At 50.4% G+C, this 22791-nt stretch overlaps 1 protein-coding gene, 1 long non-coding RNA gene and 1 pseudogene across 5 annotated transcripts in view; 1 reads left to right on the top strand and 2 right to left on the bottom strand.

Annotated features, from left to right (window-relative positions):
- Positions 1-279: 279 nt before the first annotated feature.
- LOC118975799 (39S ribosomal protein L32, mitochondrial-like) lies at positions 280-2870 on the bottom strand (annotated as a pseudogene).
- A 2637-nt stretch (positions 2871-5507) lies between these two features.
- Positions 5508-7020, bottom strand: LOC118975754 (uncharacterized). The gene is made up of 2 exons (XR_005064133.1): positions 6860-7020; positions 5508-5996 (listed from the first exon to the last, which is right to left on the bottom strand). It is a non-coding gene; the product is annotated as an uncharacterized LOC118975754 (long non-coding RNA).
- Positions 7021-7027: 7 nt separating this feature from the next.
- CORO7 (coronin 7) overlaps positions 7028-22791 on the top strand; it is a 72946-nt gene continuing 57182 nt past the window's right edge. For all 4 annotated transcript variants that reach the window (XR_005064129.1, XR_005064130.1, XM_037029843.1 and 1 more), the window contains exons 1-6: positions 7028-7186; positions 9450-9546; positions 10410-10484; positions 13999-14069; positions 14581-14764; positions 16471-16547. Coding sequence is in view for 2 of the 4 variants with exons in the window: in XM_037029843.1 (XP_036885738.1) it covers positions 7127-7186; positions 9450-9546; positions 10410-10484; positions 13999-14069; positions 14581-14764; positions 16471-16547 (564 nt within the window). In the remaining 2 variants the exon portion in view is untranslated. The remainder of the gene's footprint in view (positions 7187-9449; positions 9547-10409; positions 10485-13998; positions 14070-14580; positions 14765-16470; positions 16548-22791) is intronic.

The raw sequence follows: 22791 nt of genomic DNA, 5'->3' as shown, positions 1-22791 counted from the left end.
GTGAAGTCTAAATCGCCCTGCCATGCACCAAACTAACCAGACAGACATCCTTATACTGCTGGCATCCACCATCTGAGAGACTGCCTTTTAGGCTTGAAAGGTATCTTTTTTTTTTTTTGCCTCTGCATAAACATGTTCAGACTTTATTCCTGACATATCTTCAAATTATCCACACAAAACTAACTGCTTATGAAGACTGTTTTAAGCTACACTGATGATTTTAAAGTAGGCACAAAACATTAAAAACAAAGAATCTTTCTCTTTTCCTGGAGAAATGTTTTATGTTGTCATATTGTTTAAACATCTCTGGTGTCGATTCTGGTTCAACCAGGATGGTCGCTTCCTGTCTCGTTCAATGATCCTCTTGTCCCACCCTCGTTCGGATGGTGTCGGTGTTTCTCCCTTGTACAGCACCAGGATCTCTGCAGTAGGAACCTTAGAAGAGCCCCCTTCTTGTTTCCCTGTCTTCTTATTTCTGCAGTCTCCTTGCACACCTTCTCATAGCAATATCCACAAAGGACATTATTTCTCCTTCAGGTGACCACATTCAGGCAAATGTCTATGTTTGTGCACCCCACACTGGGGAATCTGGTCTGCAACCCAGGCATGTGCCCTGACTGGGAAACTGACCAGCAACCCTGTGGTTCACAGGCCAGCACTCAATCCACTGAGCCACACCAGCCAGGGCTAGGTTGTTCTTAACTTCAATAAGCTTATGAGAATTTCTTCTCCTACACCCCTTAACTTCAATGCTGTGTCTGTTTTTAGGTGCTGCCATCCAAAAGACACTATCTAAAAGGCTGGAAATCTCCTCACTTCCATTAATATCATTTGCTGGTTCTGTAAAGGTAGTTGGACCTTGGACCACTAATGCTAGTCCCCACAGAGGGCTCTCCTGAAGTTTCTGCTGCACTAGCTCCCAACAGTCCTGGAAGAGATTGGGCTGTCCACCATGGGGGAACCAACACCAACTGGGCTGCCAGCTGAGTGGTGTCTTCCAGGGTCCTTAGAGATAATCAGGTGAAATTAATGGAAACATAAAGGAACAAAGCTGGTAATTTATAGGCCCATGAACTGGAAGGAAACTTAGAGGATGTCAGTTCAGCTTTGCAGTTCATGAAGTAATTTATTCTGCTCAAGTTTTCAGCAGCCTTAGAGCTCTGAACTGTCTACTAGAAACAATCATTCTCTCAATGCAGATGGATCTGGGAACATGTGAGATGGTCACTCTCTGGGTTTCCACATCCTTCTGATACAAAGTGATCTGATCACATTACTGGGGAGGACTAGGAGGGACCATAGGAGGAGGTTGCCTGAGGCAATGGTAAGCATCCTAGGACAGGATTGGCTGAGAAGCTGAACTGCCTCTGATGTGCATGGAATTATGGGCCAGAAGATTTAAACAGAAGGAGGGCAGAGACTCTCTCTCCTGCTCTTCCTTAAGGGTGCCTGGTTGATCATGCTGCAGATGCCCACACTTCCCAAAGGATGGTCTCTTAAATGGGAGAAGGAACTCTCAGTGCAGCCCAGAACTGGTCTGTCCTGGCAGAGGGTGGCAGGGTTATTTTTCTTTGGGTGTGCTAGAGGGGATAGGCGCCGAGGCGGAAGCCTGCAATTCTTCCCAAATTGTAAACCTTCTGTATCTTACGTTGTTTTAGTTTGTAAATTAACCTGATAGAAATAAGGTAATTCAAAACTAACAGGGGTAATTATAGGGGACCGATTGGCATGGCAATGGCAAATGTAGCCCGGAAAGTATTGATCGGGAAAACTGATCGATGCAAGGTGGCACACAGGAGCCAGGTGTGCAGATCAGCTTTCCCATGGGGAATCAGGCCTGCATTGTACCTAGGCTGCTATGAGACTTGCTTTTGCTAAAAATCCTTCACCCTGAGTTAAGACTGCAGATGTTTAATGTATATCTCTGAAGCAACTCCCTAAAGTCTGTGCTAAGACGTCCCAAGGATGAAATGTAACGCAATCAATCATTTTTATCGTTTCCTTGCATTTGTAACTTTTTCTCCTTTTTTGTTATCTGTAAGAAGTAATCGCTTGACTAAATCCAGAAATAATGAGAACATTCTTTGATGTAATTCGCCTGGAAACCAATAAAAGCTTGTCTAGGCAAGGATCAGACCGCTGTCCTCTTGAGAGAGTGGTCGAGGGACTCAGAGGCGCTCTCCCCTTGAGAAAGTGGCCGTGCCATCCCTTTTTCTCCATAGGACTTAGTAGTCTGTGTGAATTTGTGTACCGCGTCCACAACACACAGACTCTGGGAGGCCGGAGTCTGCATCAGGGAATGATAGGGGAACTCAGGAATTAAAGATTTTAGTCTTAATTGACAGGCTTAAGTGATTAAAGCTGGAACTCAAGACTTAAAGATTTTGGTATTTTTAAAAAAATTTTTTTAAAGATTTTATTTATTTATCTTTAGAGGGGAAAGGAAAGAGAGGAGAGAAATACCAATGTATGGTTGCCTCTCGTGTGTCCCCCGCTGGGAACTGGCCTGCAACCCAGGCATGTGCCCCGAATGGGAATTGAACCGCAACCCTTTGGTTCGCAGGCCCACACTCAATCCACTGAGCTACACCAGCCAGGGCAAGATTTTGGTCTTAATTGATAGGTTTAAGTAACTAGAGCATGTGGAAAGCTGTTATTTCAAAATTGTGTAGCTTTTGAGTAACGACTCCTTTCGTTTTTCACCAAACCCCTGCCTCCAGAATTTTGCCTAGCAGGTGGTGGGCAGCAGGACCCCACTTGCTGTTTGGTACTGTTTGTGGCCCTTCCTTCTTCCCTGCCGTGGAGCTCAGGTTGGTCACTGTTGCAATAGCAAAGATGACACTCTCCAGCTCTGCTCCTACCAGCCTCATTTGTAGAAATACAGTCACGTGATCCCAAACAGCCAGGTTACGGCTCCTCTCTTTCTCAGGAAAGATTAGGGGTCACAGACCCCTGGTGCCGGGGCCAGGGAGGTGAAGTGTGTCAATAGAAGAAATATTCAAACCTATAGAGAATTTTTGTGAGTTTATTTGAGCCAAACTGATGATAATTACTGGGAAGCAAAATCTCAACAATTTGAGAAATGCTCTGAAGAATGGCAGGTTAACACTTTATTTACTGTATACATCACAATCAAAGGAGGAGACATAAGCGGGGGGGTACATGAAATCCATGAGTGATAGCTTAGGGAGGTGGGAGAAAGGAAAGTGGGGAAATCTCTGGGATTGGATAAAAAGTAAAATAATAAACACATACTTCTTTTGTACTGGTGGGTACACCCTAGTTAACAACGAACACTTACAGCACATAGAGATGGTATTTGAGAGAACACGGTAACAATGAGGGGCTCTAGAGGTCTCTGCTGTGGTGGGAGATTGTGCCCTGAGGGGGCTGGAGAAAGGAAATTAATTATCTTTTTTAATATTTATTTTTTTAAATTTTTTAATTTTAGTTGTTCAAGTACAGTTTTCTATCTTTTACTCCCATCCCAGCCCACCACCCATCCCTCCCCACAAAAGGAAATTGTCTTGACATTGCAAAGACAGTATCTTAGATGCAAAAAGACAACAGACAGGCTCAGTTAAGGTAAAGAATGACCTTTGTTAGAAAAAGATGCTGGCCTAGGACAGGGCCATGGATTGCTTATAGTTGGTAAGTGTTAACTTCAGATCATCCTTTGTGGTTCCTTTAAGTCTCTCAGTTTGCAAGGCTGTCATGCAGTCCTCCTCTGAGTGTGTCAGATTCAGTATGTGGCCCCTTTTCTTCCACAAGTGTAAGGGTGGAGGGGCCATGTGTAAGATGACAGGGACCAGTGAGGGCGAGGGAAATGGAAAAGTGTGCTTTAAAGGTGGTGGGTGCTTCTCAGCTCCAACTCATTTTAGCTGTGTTGGCTGTGGACCCACCACTGCCAAATCTTTGTTTTTCAAGAAAGGTTGAAATCCAAGCTTTTAGGAAATGTCCCAATTTTGAAGACACTTTGTGAACCAACTAAAACATACCTGTGGACCAGATTTAGCCTATGGTGTTACAAAACAGACCCAAGGGTGGGTGGGAACGATAGACTATTACTGAACAGACCCCCACCTTCTCCCCGGGTCCCTCTGTACTAGGTTTGCCTTGCCTGCCACCAGAGAATGACATCTCTCAATGTCAGAGATTGGTAAAAAGAAATTATTTATTCAAAGGTTGTACAGACTTAGAGTAATGACTTAATGCCTTCATTAAAATCCCAAAATTCCATAAAACACCCACCAACACACACAGTTCTTCCTTCACTGCTCTGCCCAGTCTGGGGTACCGAATCTCAGGAAAAGAAGTAGAAGTTCAGAAGGCACAGGTAGCCCCCGGTTCTTCCCAGTAATACATGCTCAGCTGGCAAGCGTCCTTCGGTTCCCAGCACCATCAAACGTGTTGCTGCTGCAATCTCCGGTTAGTTCAAACCCGCATGGCACCTTCTCATGGCCCACCAGCAAGAGTCCTTTTACTCTTTACTTCTTGCAGCATCTCTCCTGCATTCTTCCAAACTGCTAAGAGGGAGCTTGACATTGCTGCCACATCTTGCTTCCCAGCTTTCTAAGCTGCATGGCAAAGGGAGCCCCAAAGCTGTGTTGTTCTCCCTCTCTCACCAAAGCTGCGTGGGTACCCCCTTAGTCCAAAGTCATGTAGTCCCTCCTAGCATGGCTGCCACACCTGGGTTTAAATCCCAGCACCAGTCTTCCTCTGCAGCTCCATTTTCAATTCCTCCCACAATTGGCTACACCTGCCAGCATTCTCATATTTTTTCCCCAGCTTTTCTGGGCTGCCATAGTAAGTCTGGGCAGGCATGGCCCCATGGTGTGGAGTCAATTATCTCTAAGTTCTCAGGCAGATGCTGTAACCAGGGGGAGCTGCTTCCCAGTTACATCCTGGGTGGAAGTCACTTTCATCTTCCTGGCTCAAAGCCAGGAAGATGGCCACAGCTATTTAATACATCCACAGAACCGGTTAAGAATTATAGATATATTAAATGACCATGCCTGAAGTTGCAAAACTGTTGCTATGCAGAACAATGCTTAATGGCCCTGCTCCATGTGTCCCATCCCCCAGTTCAGACTTGCAGGGGTGAGGGGGGTGAGGGCATCCTGTATTATTACTATTTCCTGGACACTCTGAGTTCTGGACCCCATAACAAATCCATACTTGGGGGGGGCCCTGGCTGCACTGTTACAATGGCATGTCCCTCTGTTACCTCCGGGGTTTAAAGGCTTTCTCACTTGCTGACTGTGCCCATTTAGGTCCATCTGATGTAAAGGTAGATTAAAAAACAAAAATGAATTCAGTGATAACAATGAAGTGACATAAAGCAAATTGGGCAGGTTTACATGAACTCTGCAATAGTTGTATACTTGATTAATATTAAATTTTTTTCTTAATAAGGGACCTGGCCCTGAGTGGGTCTGCTGAGGGCCATCTGCGGTGTGTGGGTTCTTGACTTCATGCAGGGAAGATTTCACAAGTCCAGGGGACTATGAGGATACAACACATTTATTAAAGCTGGGGATGGACCATAAACCAAGGAAGGGCTTAGTATAGAAGAAGCAACAGGAGAGCCTGGTCTGGGCTGCCTTAGCTCACTGGGAAGTCAGAGAAAAAGTGGCCTTAGGGGCAGGTTCAGGGGATAAGCTAGGGTCAAGCTTCCTGATGCCCACGGCCTTAGGGTTTAGGAGATGCATGGGTGAGACATCTTCTGTGACAACTGAAGTGGGGGAAGAAGAAGGGAATGGCACAGGAGAGCTCATGTGCTTGGTCCTTTGTCTTGAGCCTTTTCTCCCTCTTACAGGAGGGAATCTCAGGCAAAGTCTCGGGAAGGTTTCAGCAAAATATACCTGTTATCCAGGTGTGCCCTTTCAGGGTCATGGTCTCCCCTGGTTGGTCAGTGGCAGGGTCTTCATTGCAATTGGTTCTGGTATCATTCAGCTGGCTTTTGCTGCTTTTCTGGGCCTGGAGCTGAAATACAACTGAGGCCTAGATGTTATCTTAGATGTTATCTCCAGGGAGGAAAGGCAGTGGGATGAGAGGTTATCCTAGGGATGAGGTCCTTCTTTTCCCAGTCTCTGCGTGGCCCCCTCCCCACTGCCCCAGGCACTCGGACCTTCTACCTTGGTCAACATATGCACCTGAATGTAAATTGCTCAGACATGGTGTTAGGCTATCTCAGTTTCTGCTTGCCAAGGAATATTTCTAGCTTCTTACTACTCGTTTCAAAAGCATATTCTGGAATCACTGTGAGTCAATTTTTGAAGAGAAATTCGTCTGCGATGAATGGCCCCAGGTGAAATAAATAAGCTGTTTTTTCTCCTGAGTGGTCCCTGGACTGAGCAAGGAACGCCCTTGGGCACATTTGCTATTTAATGCATTTTCCACTGCCCGAATCTTTCACCTTTTCAGCTTACTTGTAAGGATACATTGATTTCTTTAGAGGAGTCTTGTCTCACTGCACCCAAGGCCTGCAGTCAAGGCAGGCCCTAATAAAGGGATGCTGAAGGCTCCACCCCTCCCAGAGACCACCTGGCCATAGCAGGGTGGGTGTGATGCTGAGGCTTTAGGCTTTCCCATGGAAAGATTTGAGTCAGACCTGGGCTTGCATTCCCTCCTGCCACTCACTATCTGTGGGACCAGGACCAGTGCCTCCTCACCGCAATCCCCATACTTGAAATGGATGGAACTAGTGCATTCCTGCCATCTCTCCTCCCCAGGGAGGGCAGGCTGAGCCCCGCTCCCCCTCCTCCAAGAAGCCTCTGGAGGCAAATACCTGCACACAAAATCAGAGCTGTTGCCCCCAGCTCTTACGCTGTCACAACTCTGGGTCAGGCGGATTTACCAGTACACGTGACCTTTCCGCTGGTCCTGTAGGCCCCTTCACCAACCCCGCCGGGGTCCTCTGAGTAAACCAGCAACGATTGGGCTGGGCAGTGGGCGGGGCTGAGCTGGCAGGAGCGAGCTGCGATTGGCTGGAGTATGTCAGGGCGTGGCCGAGGGCGGTGGGCAGCGGGTGGAGCTGGAGGCGGGGGTAGTCGCGGCTATTGGCGGTGCACCTGAAGGCTAACGCTCCGGTCCTGGAAGCTGGGTTTCCGGGGTCCCCGTCGCCATGAGCCGCTTCAAGGTGTCCAAGTTCCGGCACACGGAAGCCCGGCCATCCCGTCGTGAGGTGAGCCTGGCCCTAGGGCCCCGCTCCCCCTTTCCCTCCCGGGACCCTGCGCACTGATCCCCGAGCCAGTACATCTCGAGGCTCCCCCTTCAGGCCCGGGACTGGCGTCCGGTCCTCCCCGTCGCCGCCCGGCAGGCAGTGTCCGCAGCTCCCGGAGGCTCTCGGCAGCTCCGTGAGCTCGATCGGAACGCCCCTCTGGCCTTTGGACCCCTGAGGCCGCGCAGCCCACCCAGCCGAGTCGAGGCCTGAGGCCCGCAAGGCTGCCTGCCTTCCCAGCTTCCGGTCTGCCTCGCCGGGGAGCCGCGGCTCGGCAGATGCTAGCGCCGGCTCCTTCTCCCTGCCGCTCCGATCGCTCCTGCCTGGGGCTAGTGTGTGGGAGAGATATCCCCTTTTGCCCTGATCTTGGCGAGTCCGACTCTGTCAGTGCGAGGGGGTGAGCCGCTCGATCGGAGGCGCGCCTCTCCCTCGGGTTTCCGCCGGCGCTTCCTCCTCTTCGCGACTAGCTGTTTCCTTACTCGGGGTGATGCTGCCAGGGTCTGGGTGGGGCCTGGGGGAGCCCGAGGAGGTGGAGTCCAGAAGTACTGGGGGGCTCCTCGGACCCGTGAAGCTCGGTTGTCCTGATGAGGAGTGGCCTTCATAGAAGATGCCACCCATGGTCCGCTCCTCCCCATGTTATTTGGAAAGCCTGGGATTGTCTTCCAATAAGTGGGCCTAGGAAATGACCCTATCTAATGACTGTTAGAAGCCAAAGCACGTCAGCTGCCAGCACGCAGCTCGGGCCAGAAGCCCGGTTTTCGTCTAATGGACAGTATTTTCTCTGAACCTCTTGTGCTGTTCCAGCTGCTGGTGTCAGAACAGCCAATAGGACAGCATTTTCCTTCCTCTGTGGTGCCTACAGCCTCATGAAAGAGACAGCCAGCAAGCAGACAGGCATGCATAGACATTGCAAGTTGTAATAAATGCCCTGAATAACAAGGGCGGGGTGCTGGGCTGGAGATGGGCAATGAAGTGGGGGTTAATCTCCTCAGGGTGGTGGAAGGAAGTTACATTTAAGCCGAAGCCAGAAGGGTAAGAAGAAGCAGTCAGCTAGAGGAAAAGCGGGGTAGGAAAGTGCCTCCTGCAGGAGTGGAAAGTGGGCCATGGTGGGTGGAAGGTAGTGTGGGGAAGCACAGTGTCTAATGAGTCGAGAGTGATCTTGCAGAATCCAAAGACCACAGGAAGTTAGCTTTTATTCTAAGTGCAATGCGGAAGGAAGAAAGGAGATAGCATGTGGGTGGGAGGAGAGGTGCTCAGATTTGCATTGAGACCATCCCTCAGTGAAGTAAGTACTGCTTGGAGGGGTCTGGAGTGTCCTTGAGGGACCCTAGGGCTTGTTCCTCAGTGGTCCTCAGACCTGCAAGGTAAAGACACAGGCATGGAAATACAGATTACAGAGAGAATTTACAATTTATATTAGGCCAATGGGAGAACAGATGATCTGTTCTTCTTTTAGATATTTTCTGTCACTATATTTGTACCATAAATATGAATCAGGAGGGGGAAATAATGCAAGATGATAATATTCTATCCAAAGCAGGTAAACATTGAAAATGAAACTTGGGTAGAGGAGGTGGCTTCCTGGACACTGGGTGGGTGGGCTGGGAATAAGAGTGCTAGAATGTTAAGTGGCTTGAAGGAGTGTTGAACGATGCTTTATTATAAGCGGAGGAAACTTGTGGACTTCGCTGATCTTTGTTTCAGAAAAAGTACTTCTCTGCCCCTCCAGGTCATTCACTCATCTGGGATTTCGTGGAAAGACCCCGATTTTATCCTTCTCTGGGCTTGGGTGTTTTCTCCTGGTGTTTGGAGGAGACCTCTAGACTCAGGCAGAGGTCTTCAGCAATAGAGTTGAGGAAGTTGAATCTGTCTTCTGACTAGGTGCTTGTTTCTCTGTTCTTTGCTTCTCTCTACCTCTTTTAACAGAAATAACTCACACATGAGTGAAGACTGCCCAGTTAGCTCCTTGACTTCATTCAGCCTGAGCTTCCTTTTTCAGCCTCTTCCACCTTGTTGGAGAACTGATTTAATAAGCAAATCCAGTTCCTTTATGACTTAGATTATTGCAAGAACATTTTGCGTTTTCAAAGGGGCTGTGTGAGCAGGGCCAGGGTTTGATCCCAAGGAATGCATTTCTAACGGTGCAGCTTTAGGGTTCCCTGAATCACGCTGTGTTTTGGGCACTAGCAGAGCCCTGGTCTTCAGGGTTCTTATTCTTTATTTCCAGTCCTGGATCAGTGACATTCGAGCAGGAACTACCCCCTCTTGTGGGAACCATATCAAATCCAGCTGCAGCTTGATCGCCTTCAACTCTGACCATCCAGGTAAGGAGGTGGACATGGATGTGGAGATTCAGGAATTGTTACCCAAGTAGGGTGGGGTAGAGGGGCAGACTCATTGCAGGCTGGAGGCTTGGAGGTGCCTTTTGGGGGCTCAGAGGTTTGCACCATGCAGGATCTTAGACTCCTACAAAATGGTCATTGTGCAGTAATCATATCGGTTTTGGTTAGACTGTGTGTATATATTTTGTGTAAACCACATTGGTTGTAGTCTTCAAGAACATGGCCAGGAAGGTGGGGAGAGGGCAGTTGCCTTTGTTTCCAGTTGTCCCCACATGCTGTTCACTCCTTCCCTGGGGGCCTAGGGGTGGCTAGAATTAATAGGAATACTAAGATTTGTAAAGCTCCTTGCATTAGTTAGGACTCTTTTGGTTGTCAGTGAGAACTCAAACCTCAAACTGGCTTAAGCAAAAATGATACCTTTTTGGTTCATATAGCTAATAAGTCCAGGGGCTTCAGGCAAAGCTGTATCCAGAGGCTCACACTTGCCATTGGCCCCAGCTTTTCTCTTGTCCCTCAGCTCTGCTCCACTTGGGTAATGGCTTCTTTTTTAGGTAAAGCTGGGAAAAATGGCAGCTACTGGCACCTTACCTCTTACGACCCACAGTGCCAGAAAGCCTCTTTCCCCAGGGTCTTCTCTATCTCCAGTGTCACAGAAGGTTCTTGTATAGGAAAGGACCTAACCCTGGGCCAATCTCTCTATAGAGGGGTGTGCTCTTATGATAGGTAGAGGTTCTGGAAACGTCCAAGCCTGAGCTTTTGGGTCTTGTGTCCCCTGGGAGTCCTAGACTCATAGGTTGATGATTGCCGTTAGGCCAGAAGTCAGAGTCCCTGTGTTTGTTTACCAGGTGTGCTGGGCATCGTGCCTCTGGAAGGCCAGGGAGAGGAGAGGAGACACGTGACCCACCTGGGCTGCCATTCTGGTGAGTAGGGGGACTTGACCTCGGAAATCTCAAACTTGCCTCTCCTTATCTGGAGCTAAGGATTTGTACTCACCTGGTCTTACAGGCCTGTGGCTTGCCAGGTCCCTTTTGTTGTCCTCACTGTGCCTTCTGACAGGTGGGGTCCAGGTTGGTATGCTAAGTCCAGGTAAAAGAATTAGGGCCTGTGCAGAGACGAGGGAAGCCGAGTGCTGTAGGTGGTTAGGCTGGGAGGAAGAGGGTGTGCACCAGCACAACACGAGGCTCCAGGCAGAAGCTGGCTCCCTGTTACTGCGGAGAACCTAAGTGGTTCTAAGCCCTGTGTCCTGTCCTGGAGCCTAAGGGACCACCCCTTGCCACCAAGCCTCCCCCCCAGCCTGATTGCTCAGGGCCCTCTAAGGAGTGGGTGGGCTGGGCTGCAGGGCCAGAGATGGACCCATACAGAGAGAACTTTGTCTGCCACATCTACTTCTGGGGGCTCCCAGCAACCTGCCTGGCGGCCCATCAGCTTCGGGAAACAGTGTGCTCTCCTAGGGCAATACCCAGCTGCCTCCTCTTTCTCAGTCCAGCTTTGGCAGCTATGGATTCAGCTCCTCTAACCTGCATTCCCGGCAGTCTGGGGGCTGGCCTTGGGGGAGAGGAGGGGACTGATCTCTAGTCCCTGTTCTGGGTGTGCAGCTCAGTGTAGGAACGCTGCTGCTGCTGCTGCTGCTGCTGGCAGCGAGTAAAATAATGATCATGAAGATTGATCCTCATCTAGTCCTCCTTTAAAGCTTTTTACAACTTTATCAAGATATTATTTACATATCATTAATATTACCCGTGTTAATTGAAGAATTTGATGACTTTTATCAAAGTTAAAGGTTGCGTACACCGCCATGCAGTTTTAGAACATTTCCCAGAAGATCCCTCACGCCCCTCATGCTTAAACCATTTCCACCTCAGGCACTGTGGCCTCAGGTAACTGTTGATGTACTTTCTGCCTCTGCTTGGGGGTCTGCAGGCTACTGGTGTGGCCATAGCCCACTGCTGCCTGTCTTTGTACCCTGTTGTATTGGAACACTGCCAGGCCTCTTCATGGGTGGCCAGTCTGTAGCCACTTTCTCCCAGCAACTGGGGCATGGAGCAGAGGCAGTGTGGTCCTTTAGGCCTGAAATATTTAGTCCCTCACCCTTTCCAGAAAGTGTTTGCTGGCCTCTGCTCTAAAATGACCTTGTCTGAACATTTCACACAAATGGGAAATAGCATACGTAGTCTTTTTGAATCTGGCCTCTTTCACTCAGCATAATGCTTTGAGACCCATCTGGGTTGTAGTGTACGTAAGAAGTCTGCTCTCTGATCTACTCTCACGTATTTTTGAAGTATATTTTAAAATAACCCATTTACAGCTAGGAAGGCTGTGACTCAGAGAGGTTTGGAGCTGGCCAGCGGTGGTACTGCTGCAGGCAGAGCCAGAACGGGACCCAGGTCTGCCTGACCCTGCGTTCCCAGCAACCGTGCTGCTTGCTTCCAGGTGCTTTTACTCACAGGGGAGTTGCCCCACGTTGGCGATGTTTTTGAGGTGGTGAGAGCCCTGCGACTTGGGGGCTCCGAATAGAAGCTAGACCAGGCTTCTGTTGGCAGGTCGAGGCCTCACTGTGGCTGCAGCTCTTCAGAACCTCTCCCTGCAGGAGCGGCTTTTCTGGAAAGCTACTCTGGGAGTAACTGAGCTTCAGCTCCTTCAGAACCTGCCCTCGAGGCACCAGGCACTATTTGCCCTCTTAGGGGCCACGGGGGGTGGGGAGACTGTGGTGGGCTGGGCTCTGGCTACTGTGTTCAGGATGCGCAGCCATTGGGGCACCTTCTGTGTCTTGCCTTAGTGCCACGTGGCCCTTCAGTCCAGCTGCCCAGTAGAGCAGAGGTCAGGGAGGCAATTAGAGGGCCTTGCTGCATATCTAGGCTGTGGGGTGGGCTGGGGTCTGCTCTCCAGTTTGGGAAAGGCAGTGTGACGATGTGCCGAGGATGTAGGTTCTGAAGCTGGACTGCCTGGCCTGATCCTCAGCCTGGTCTTTTCTTAGTTGTGTATCTCTGGGCAAGTTACTTAACCTCTCTGTCCACATGTACTTGTCCTCCACTCGGGCAATGATGCCCCAATGCCATCCTGGTGGGTCACTAAGGATTTGGTGAGACAAATGCATATGCAGGACTCAGGCTTCCCGCATAGCCAGGTGCACGGATGGGCCACATTACTATTTCTCATTTTCTCAGCGTGCCAGGCTGCCTGCCTTGGCTGCTGCTCTGGGCCTTGGCCCTGCCCTGCCCAACGTGGAACCTACAGGGTAGAGCAGCGGGGGTTTGTGGCCGGGAGTCCTGGCTGAGGCTGTCCTAGGGGATACCTGTTCTTATTACACCGCCTTTTCTTCCTTACCTGTGGCCAAGAGGAAAATGTTGTGCTTGGCCCTGTGGAGAGGCAGGCGGTACGGTGGCTGCTCTGCTCTCACTCTGGTGCTGCAGGCCTGGCTGTCCTGCTCACATCCCACGCAACACCCGAGGCCTGGCTGTATCTCTGCCCGGCCTCATTTTCCCTCTGGGCTCTGGCTCACTCTGTGCCCCAACCTCCCCTCCTGGTACCTCCAGAGCTGGGAAGTTCATGTTCTTTGATTGCAAAGAACAGAAATTAATTTCAGCTTGCTTAAGCCAAAAAGGGGTCCATTGGGAGGGACTTGGGGAGCTTCCAGAACCAAAGGAGCAGCTGAGTGCACAGGTCGTAGGAGGGTCCTGGCATGGGAGCTGCCAGCTCCTTTCAGCCTGGCGGCTTTCCACTCAGGCCAGTCCCTACAGCACCCTGTTGCCAGGCCTTCCCGTTCCTGGTTAATGCCCCTAAGAGAATCTGGCTGTGGGGGGCGCAGATCAGGTGCACTCTCACGCTTGGACTGGTCAGCCCTGGCTTAGGGGGAGTAATGGGTCAGGCATGTGACAACCACCTTCCTCCCTGTCCCCCCACTGCCTCCTCCATGGCCCACCATATCCCCCATTGAAGCCTTTCCTGCCTCTAACCTTTGGGTCACCCCTGGGTGCACAGCTCACCCCTACTTGCACCTGCACTGACGCGTGCATCTGCCCTGGGAAGTGCTGAGGTCCAGTTGGCCTGGGTGGTTTGTGACTGGAGTGGGGCCAGCACTGCTCATTCACACATTCTAGAGCCAGGCCCAGGCTTGCCTCTGGATTTGGGGTGATTACAGGTGCTGGTAATCTGAGGAGCTTCCCACCCATTGTCCTGCTGACCTCTTTGTGCTGGGCCCTTGGCCATCCTGAGTCCACTGGGCTCTCAGGGAAATGTGTTGCAGGTCTATGGCATTTGCCCATAGTTTGCAGAGGTGCCCTCCTTCTGGGACATGGAACCTACTGCTGTGTGCAGTTATCACCTCTGAAACCCTGGGCTTTGGTTCCCAGTCTTGGGAAAAGGGCATGTTGGGCTGGAAGTAGAACGTCCTGTCTAGTTCTTGTCGGGCCTGAGTCAGCCATTCCTCTCCCACAGACCTGGTCACAGACTTGGACTTCTCTCCCTTTGATGACTTCCTCCTGGCCACGGGATCAGCTGATGGGACGGTGAGTGGAGTCACTGGAAGAGCTGCTCGATGCCTCACCCACTCTTAGTTGGGGCCTTCTGAGCCCTCAGAGCCTCTAGGGCTCTGCTTTGCCCCAGTCCAGCCCCTCCCACTACGCCTTCACCTTCTCCAGAGCTGCAGGGCCGGCTAGTGCAGACTTTCTTAGTTCCTCAGCACACTCCAGCCCTCCCGTGTGTTCTGTGCACTTGCCAGAGCCCTGCCTGTGACCTGCTGTCCTGCTGCTTGACTGCCTAAGGACAGCGAGGCTAGGGTGGTACGCGGGGACCTGGAAGAGGTGGATCGGAGCCCCTGGCTTCTCCACTCCCATTTCCCCTCAGCCTTCACCCACGCCCGTGATCCTGACCAGGTCCACCTCCTTTCCCCAACGTGGACACACAGCCTTGTGCCCAAGCACGGCCTCTGGGGATAGGGGTAGCAGCCCCAGGCGAGGCAGGCTGGATGCAGTGAGGCCCCTCCTTGTCCTGAGCTCACAGACTTGCTCTTTCCCACAGATGAAACTGTGGCGACTGCCAGCCCCTGGCCAGGAGCTGCCCTCAGGGCCTGGGCTAGTGCTGGGCCCTGAGGACACGCGGGTGGAGGTGCTGCAGTTCCACCCCACCGTGGACGGCATCCTGGTGAGCACAGCAGGCGCGGCCGTGAAGGTCTGGGATGTGGCCAAGCAGCAGCCCCTAACAGGTACAGGCCACATTAGCCACGGCGCTTTCTGGGCAGCCCCCTCCTGGACAGTGTTCCATTTGTGTTGACGTGTTTGATGTCATGAGTCGTAAAGTAAGTATCGAAACTCACATGTGCATAGTATAAAATCAAGTCTCAATTGTAAATACCCCACTGTCTCCATTTCCCAAAGCATCCGTTTTCATCTCACTTAGGTGTTTTTTTTGCTTTTTCCTCCACACGTCTAAATAACTTCTTATACTGTTATTTCTTGAATTGTATGTTGTTTAAGTTTTGTTTTTAAGATTTTATTTCTTTATCTTTAGAGGGGAAGGGAAGGAGAGAGGGAGAGAAATATCAGTGTATGGTTGCCTCTCATGTGTCCCCTGCTGGGAACTGGCCTGCAACCCACGCATGTTCCCTGACTGGGAATTGAACCGTGATACTTTGATTCGCAGGCCCGTGCTCAATCCACTGAGCTATGCCAGCCAGGGCTGTTGTTTAAGTTTTGAAAACAAACTACTGACTTCTACCCAGGAGATGAGGATTTGCTCTCTCATAGCCCTGCCGCATCCCTGCCTCACCATGCTCCTTCTCCTCCTATTTTCCCAGTGTAGGTGTCCCTAGTCTTTTGGGTGGCTATAACAAAATCCCACAGACTGGTGGCTTATGAATAATAGGAATTTATTTCTCACAGTTCTGGAGGCTGGAAGTCCAAGATCAAGGTGCCAACCAATTTGGCGTCTGACGAGAACCTGCTTCCTGATTCATAACCAGCGATCCTCTCCCTGCGTCTTCCCATGGTGGAAGAGGCAAGGGAGCTCTCTGGGACCTCTTTCATAGGACCACTAATCCCATTTATGGGTGCTCCCCTCTCATGAGCTGGTTGCCTTCCAAAGGCTCCCACCTCCAAATTCCATCACAGTGGGGCTTAGGTCTCAGTCTGTGAAATCTGGGGGACACAGGCATCCAGAGCACACATGGACAGCGATAACTCTGGGCCAGCCCCTCCGTGTGTGACTGGTCATGACCCTACAGTGCTAACCACGCTGAGCCCAGGTATTGTCTGTGGTATGTCATTGTGTCCTTTTTGCAGACTCTTTGACATGCTCACCCCATTTTCAGGGTAAAGACAAAAGGCTCAGAGAGTTGAAGGACAGACTGACACCCCAGGGCTATGCAGTGTCCAGGGTAGGCCAAGCTCACAGTGGTGATGTCCCCTTCTCTGGGGCTGGGGCCAAGGGCTGTCAATAGCATAACTGGGTGTCTCCCAGGTCCCCTCCTGACAGCATCAGCCAGTGCCCACTATGGGGGCATCTTGTGCCACATGGATGGGAAGTAGAAGATGTAGGACTTGCCCCCAAAGAGCTGCTGGCACAGTCGAGGAGACCAGCCTAACCCTTGAAGCAGAGGTGAAGGTAATCACACAAGTGTCTTTAGGGAGTCAGCCCAGCTGTAACTGTCATCTCAAGCACTTATTGGATACTCAGCACTGCGCTGAGGTTGTCATGACTCCTCAGCAAAGCACAGCGGTTCTACAGGAGTGAGGTGCAGGGAGCCTTGGAAGGTTTTAGAGTAGGAGCATGGCCTGGCAGTGGCAGGGCTAAGAAAGGAGCCCTGGGTGTAGTGCAGCGTATCTGGAAGGAGCTGTTCCCACTGTGTTCTCATTGCCCAGGGCAGGGCGTGGGGACCCAGTGCACCTCTCAACTTTGGCTGCTTCTCTGCAGAGCTGGCCGCCCATGGGGACCTGGTGCAGGGTGCTGTCTGGAGCCGGGATGGAGCGCTGGTGAGCACAACATGCAAGGTAAGCAGGTGGGCGGTGAAGTTCAAGTACATGCCTGTGGAGGGCCTGAGGCGCCGTGGAGCACACATCCTGGGCTGTGCCTGTCAGGCTGGTGGTATTTATGGGGCAGAAGAGCATGAAGGATGGGCATTCCTCAGGCCTCCTCCCACCTCAGCTCCCCTCCCACCTTCTAACTCATACCTGCATCTGCAAGCCCCCACCCCTCTTTGGTACTAGGGCCTGAGGTCCCTATCAGATGAGGGCACAAGTAAAGCCCACGTCGGCCCTGCTGCATCTTGGTTTGTGCCATTTACCTCCCATCACCAACTTCAGGAAGCCTCACCTCCCTGCCTATGTGCTTTGTCCAAACTGTTAGGAGGAGCCAGACTCGGGGTACTTGGCCAACCCCCACACCCAGTCAGCAGAGCTCGTGGTCCTCGCTGACACCAGGCCCCATGCCACCTGCCTAGTCCTGTGGGCAGGTGAGGCCAAAGTGGATCAGGGAATCATACAGTTGAAACAATCATTATGACCTGTGCGAGAGAGTTGAAGTGCTTTGAGCTGGTCAGAGGTGCTGCGGAGGCTTGGCCTCAGGCAGTGAGTGGCCTCTGGTAGGGGCTCTGAAGGAAGGGTTAATGGTGTGGAGCAGAGAGAGAGGAGCTTGGGAGCTGCAGGTTTGGGTGCAGGGGCCAGGGCAGTCCTGGGTGCAGAGAGCAGTCGAGTGCCCAAGGGTCCTGCTGGTTACTGTAGAAAGTGCTGGAGTGTTTAAAGCCAGGGAGGGGCAGGCTCTGGGGTGAAGGAGGTGAGCAGATTTGCATTTTGAAAGCTGCTTAGCTGTCTTGCCCCAATGGAGCATTGCAGGTGGGGGGCGGGGGTGCATATCCCAAAATGAAGATGGGGCATTTCTGGGGGAGGAGAAGAGCAGTCTTGAGGGTGACAGCTGCGGGTTGGTGATGGGCAAGGTGTGAGGAGTGGGGGGGGCTTGTGAGGCTGGCTTCTGGCTACGGGCTGGAGGAAATAGCCACTGTAATGGGGTGCTCCCTTGTATGGCTCTAAGCCTTCTGGGTTGCAGGTACCTGGGGCATCCAAGTGGGAGGATCATCTGAGTCCATGGACTGGGGCTCTAGACAGCAGGCATGGTGGAAGGGTGGACGCTGTCTGCGTTTATGTGGTACCTGCACAGTGACTGGAGTGCTCCTAAGTGGGAGAGAAGGAAATGAGAACAGGTGACAAAGTAAACTGGGAGGGAGGATCGGAACCTGCAAAGGAGACAGAAGGAGCTGCCCAGTGGGAGGAAGGCAGCCGAGGCAGGGCTGGCTCTCTACCCCAAGGAGGTGGCAGGGAACACTGGGAAGAGCATGTGAAGAGGCAAAGGACACCCAGCTGTTGGATTTAGGAATGTAGGTGACCTTCAGGGCCTTTTGGGGTGTACTGTAGCCTGCAGCTGCATGTGAGAAGTGGGTGGAAGGCAAGAAAAGAGCCTGCAAAGTTTCTTCCAGCGTGGCTGGGGGAGGCAGTGGAGAGGAGGAGCAGGTCAGGAAGGTGTGAGGATGCCTCTGAAGGAGAAAATGGGGTGTCTGCATACTTGGTGGGATCCTATTCCCAACTCTTTATTTTTCCACTTTGTAGGAAGCCCCATTTCCTGGTCTTCTGAAAAAATTTTTAATTGAATTTATCTGGGTGACTTTGGTTAATAAAATTATGTGGGTTTCAGGTGTACAATTCTGTAATACCTTGTCTCTGTATTTTGTGTGTTCACCACCTAAGTCACTTCTGCTATCACCATTTATACCCCCTTTCTCCTCTTCTACCTCCCCCCACCCGTCTTTTCCCTGTGGTGATCACCATACTGTTGCTTAATCCCTTCACCTTTTCACCCAGCCCCCATGCCCTCCCCTCTGACAGCTTCAGTCTATTCTCTGTATCTGAATCTGTTTTTATTTTGCTTGTTAATTTATTTTGTTCATTCGACTCTACATATAAATGAAATTATATGGTTGTTGTCTCTCTGACTGGCTTATTTCACTTAGCCATTTCCTAGTCTTTATCAACCCCCCTACTTATTCATTAAACAGTAGGTGCTAGACATTTGCCTGAGCTTTGGGGATCAAGAGGTAAATAAGACTGGGCCGCTGGCCCCCTAGAAGCTGCTGTTTGAGGGCAAGGTGGTCATGTGGCCATTGCTCAGGCTAAAGGCTGGTGAGCATGACTTCTGAGGGGTGGTGAGGTCAAGCCTTGTCCCTAGGTATGAGCCCTTGCTGAAGAGGAGGGGACAGGCATCTTAGGCAGGGGACCAGTCTGTCGGAGTCCTATGTGACCCCCCTCTCCAATGAGAAACCCTCTCTGTCCTGCGTTTCCTTGGTGAGTGTGACAGAGGTAGGCACAGAATGATAAAGGGAGGGAGAGAGAGAGGGAGGGAGGGATGGAGGGAGTAAACTGGAAGATGTTTCCCATTAAAGCCTTGCCCCTCTCAGCACCATTTCCCAGTTGGTGGGGAAACCTTCCTGGTGCCTGGCCTGACTCCCATTCTGCCTTGGGGCAGCTCTTTCTCCCAGGGCCCTTGTTTCCCCGTGCAAGGCCTGGGATCAACGCCCCCAAAGGCACCTCCAACTCGCCTCCCAGCTCTTCCAAGTGACCGCTAGGGGGCGCGCGGACCTCACAGATAGCTGGCCTCCCACTAAGCTCCCACTCCTGTGTTCCTGTTGGCCTGGCAGGACATGCCCTGCAGCCTGTGCCCACTCCTCTCTCTGGTCCCTGTAGACCCCATGATTGCCACACCAGCCTCTAGTGCTCAATCTGAGCACTGGTTAGATGATCCAGCTGCCTTTAGTTACTGTTCACATGCTGAGACTGTTACTCAGACCTGTGAGATGCACTGCCATCATCCTACCAAGGGCTGTGGGTTTGCCCAGGTCACAGCACCTGAGTGGTGGAGTTGGTGTTTGAATCCAGGCCATTGGCTCTCCACTGTGGCTCTGCTGCTCAGATGTGGGTTATGTCCTTGCTGCCAGTAGCGGGTCTCTCTTGCCCGGCATCTGTGTGTCTCTTACCATCCTCTATCTCTTGCTGCCCTGTCTCTGTCCCTTGTTGTCTTTCCTGTCTGTAGTAGTCCCCTCTCTGTCCCCTCTCTGTCCCCTCTGTGCCTCTGTCTCCTCTGTCTTTGTCCTTGCTTTCTCTCTGTCTCCTTTCTATCTCTCTGTTTTTCTTTGTCTCCATCCTCTCTCTCCTTCTCTCTTTCACTGTTCTTGCCTCTCTCTGCCTTGGCTGTCTGACCTCTGTCTCAAAACAGCATCCTGAACCTGAGGCTGTTTAGCTGAGTGGTTCCTCAGAGCTAATCATTGGACAGTGCCTAGTGTCTGCCTGACACATGGCAAGTGCTCACTAAACTGTAGCAGGGAAGGCTTTTCTAGGAGTGACCCAAGAACCCCAGGAACCCACTGAGATGTGTCAGGAAAGCCTGGGGTGACTCTGCCAAGGGAGGTCTGGCTTTGGAGGCCATCTCCAAGTGGCCCCCTCCGTCGTCCACATGTGTGCTCCCCAGTACCCCTCTATTCTTTTTTTTCACTTTTTAAAATATATTTTATTGATTATGCCATTACAGTTGTCCCATTTCTCCCCTTCATTCCCCTCTACCCTGCACACCCCCTCTCCCCCATTCCCCCCTTTTAGTTCATGACCATGTGTCACAAGTTCTTTAACTTCTACATTTCCCCTACTATTCTTGCCCTCCCCCTGTCTATTTTCTACCTACCATCTATGCTAGTTATTCTCTGTACCTTCTCCCCCCTTCTCCTTCTCCCACTCCCCTGTTGCTAATCCTCCTTGAGATCTCCATTTCTATGGTTCTGCTCCTGATGTAGCTGTCCTCTTAGTTTGCTTTTGTTTTAGGTGTGGTTGTTAATAACTGTGTTCTTGCCACCCACTTTCCTTTCGTGGCCATCTCTTCTCCACATCACATGCCAGCAAGCTTGTGTCTCCTCGTCTTTGCTCGTTCTTTTCTGCCTCCTCAAATGTCTTTCCCTTCCCAGTACAAGCTCTGCTTCTCCTTTGGGATTCAGCTTAGGTCCAAGTTCCTCCCCGAAGCTTCCTGTGGCTACCTGAAGTGTCTCAGAGTCCAACACTTCATGGGGACTGTTTGCCCTGTCTGCATCCCAGGCACCCAGGCGGCGGCCACACAGAAACATTGAGTAGATAATACCAAGGGTTCCTGTATCCCCTTCCCTCCTTGCACTGATGTGGTATGTTTGTTACAATTAAACCAATATTGCTACGTTATTATTATTAACTAAGGTCCATAAGGTTCATTCTTGATGTATTATTCTATGGGTTTTGACAAATGGGTGATGTCCTCATTACGGCATCATATAGTGTAGTTTTACCACCCTAAAGAGCTCCCTGTGCTTCCCCTGTACGTCCCTCCTGCCCTGTCCCCAAACCACGGGCACCACAGACCTTTTTGCTGTCTCTGTAAGTTTCGTCTTTTCCCAGATTCCAGGTCACTGGAGTCGTACAGTGTGTAGCCTTTCCAGATTGACTTCTTTCATTTAGTAGTATGCATTTTTTGGTTCCTCCATGTCTTTTTGCAGACTGATAGCTATTTTTTAAAATTATGGTAAAACACATAAAACTTACTATCAACCATTTTTAAGTATACAGTTCAGTAATGTTGAGTATATTCTCATTGTTGTGAAACAGGTTTCCAGAACTTTTTCATCTGTAGAACTGAAAACTATACCCATTAAACAACTTTCTTTTATCCCCTCTCCCAGCCCCTGGCAACTACCGTTCTGCTTTTTAAAAAAATACATTTTATTGATTATGCTATTATAGTTGTCCCATTTTTTTTCTTCCCTTTATTCTTCTCTGCCCTGTATCCTCTCTCCTACGTACATCCCCCCCCCGCCCCCCCCCCCCCGCTTTAGTTCATTTCCACCGGTTGCACATGTAAGTTCTTTGGCTTCTCCATTTCCTGTACTGTCCTTAACCTCCCCCTGTCTATTTTGTACCTACCATTTGTGCTTCTTATTCCCTGTACCTTTTACCCACATTCTTCCTCTCTCCTCTGTGATTCTGTTCCTAATCTAGCTGTTTGCTTTTGTTTTTGTTTTTTAGGTTCAGTTGATAGTTGTGAGTTTGTTGTCATTTTATTGTTCATATTTTTTACTATCTTCTTTCTTAGATAAGTCCCTTTAATGTTTCATATAATAAGATCTGGGTGATGATGAACTCCTTTAACTTGACCTTATCTGGGAAGCACTTTATTTGCCCTTCCATTCTAAATATTAGCTTTGTTGGGTAGAATAATCTTGGATGTAGGTCCTTGCCTTTCATGATTTCAAATACTTCTTTCCAGACCCTTCTTGCCTGCAAGGTTTCTTTTCAGAAATCAGCTGATAGTTTTATGGGAATTCCTTTGTAGGTAACTAACTGCTTTTCTCTTGCTGCTTTTATGATTCTCTCTTTATCTTTAACCTTTGGCATTTTAATTATGATGTGTCTTGGAGTGGGCCTCTTTGCATTTATCTTGTTTGCGACTCTCTGTACTTCCTGTACTTGATTGTCTATTTCCTTCACCAAATTAGGGAAGTTTTCTGTCATTGTTTTTTTCAAATAGATTTCCAATTTCTTGCTCTATCTTGTCTTATGACACTCCAATAATGTGAATGTTGGAACGCTTGAAGTTGTCCCAGAGGCTGCTTGCACTACCTCGTTTTTTTGGGATTCTTTTTTCTCCTGGTCCTGATTGGTTAGTTCCGCCTCCTTATATTCCAAATCACTGATTTGATTCTTGGCTTCATCCACTCTACTGTTGTGTGGAGTTGGGTGGGACAGAGTCTCTGGGGATCTCCAGGTGGGGCAAACAATGTTAGCCAGGTTGATGGAGTCTCAGATATGGTACCAGCCTGTGGGCTCTGTGGCTATGTTGGGGGAGGGTTCAGAAAAGGGACAATGGCCTCTACCCGCCTTTCTGTCTGGGAGAAGGCCGTCCCCTAGCTTTTGCCTTGATACTGGACACTTCATTTTCTTCCTGTAGCCACTGGTGCCTTTCAAACTGTACCCTAGTGCTGGAGCTCAGAGGGAGTGAGTCTGGTTAAGTCCATGTGTGGGTTTCTAAGAGGAACTGCTTGGGGATCCAGAAGTTTCTTCCACTGACTCAAACTCTGCTGGTTTTTGCAGCTAGAAGTTATGGGGTCTTACATTCCTGGCACTGGAACCCTGGGCTGGGGGCCTGGAGTGGGGCTGGGACTCCTTGCTCTTGAGATAT

Source organism: Sturnira hondurensis, unplaced genomic scaffold (assembly GCF_014824575.4).
Source record: "Sturnira hondurensis isolate 20B ecotype Veracruz unplaced genomic scaffold, ASM1482457v3 Scaffold0020579, whole genome shotgun sequence".
Taxonomy (NCBI): Eukaryota; Metazoa; Chordata; class Mammalia; order Chiroptera; family Phyllostomidae; genus Sturnira; species Sturnira hondurensis.
This window is presented reverse-complemented; position numbering and strand designations above follow the sequence as displayed.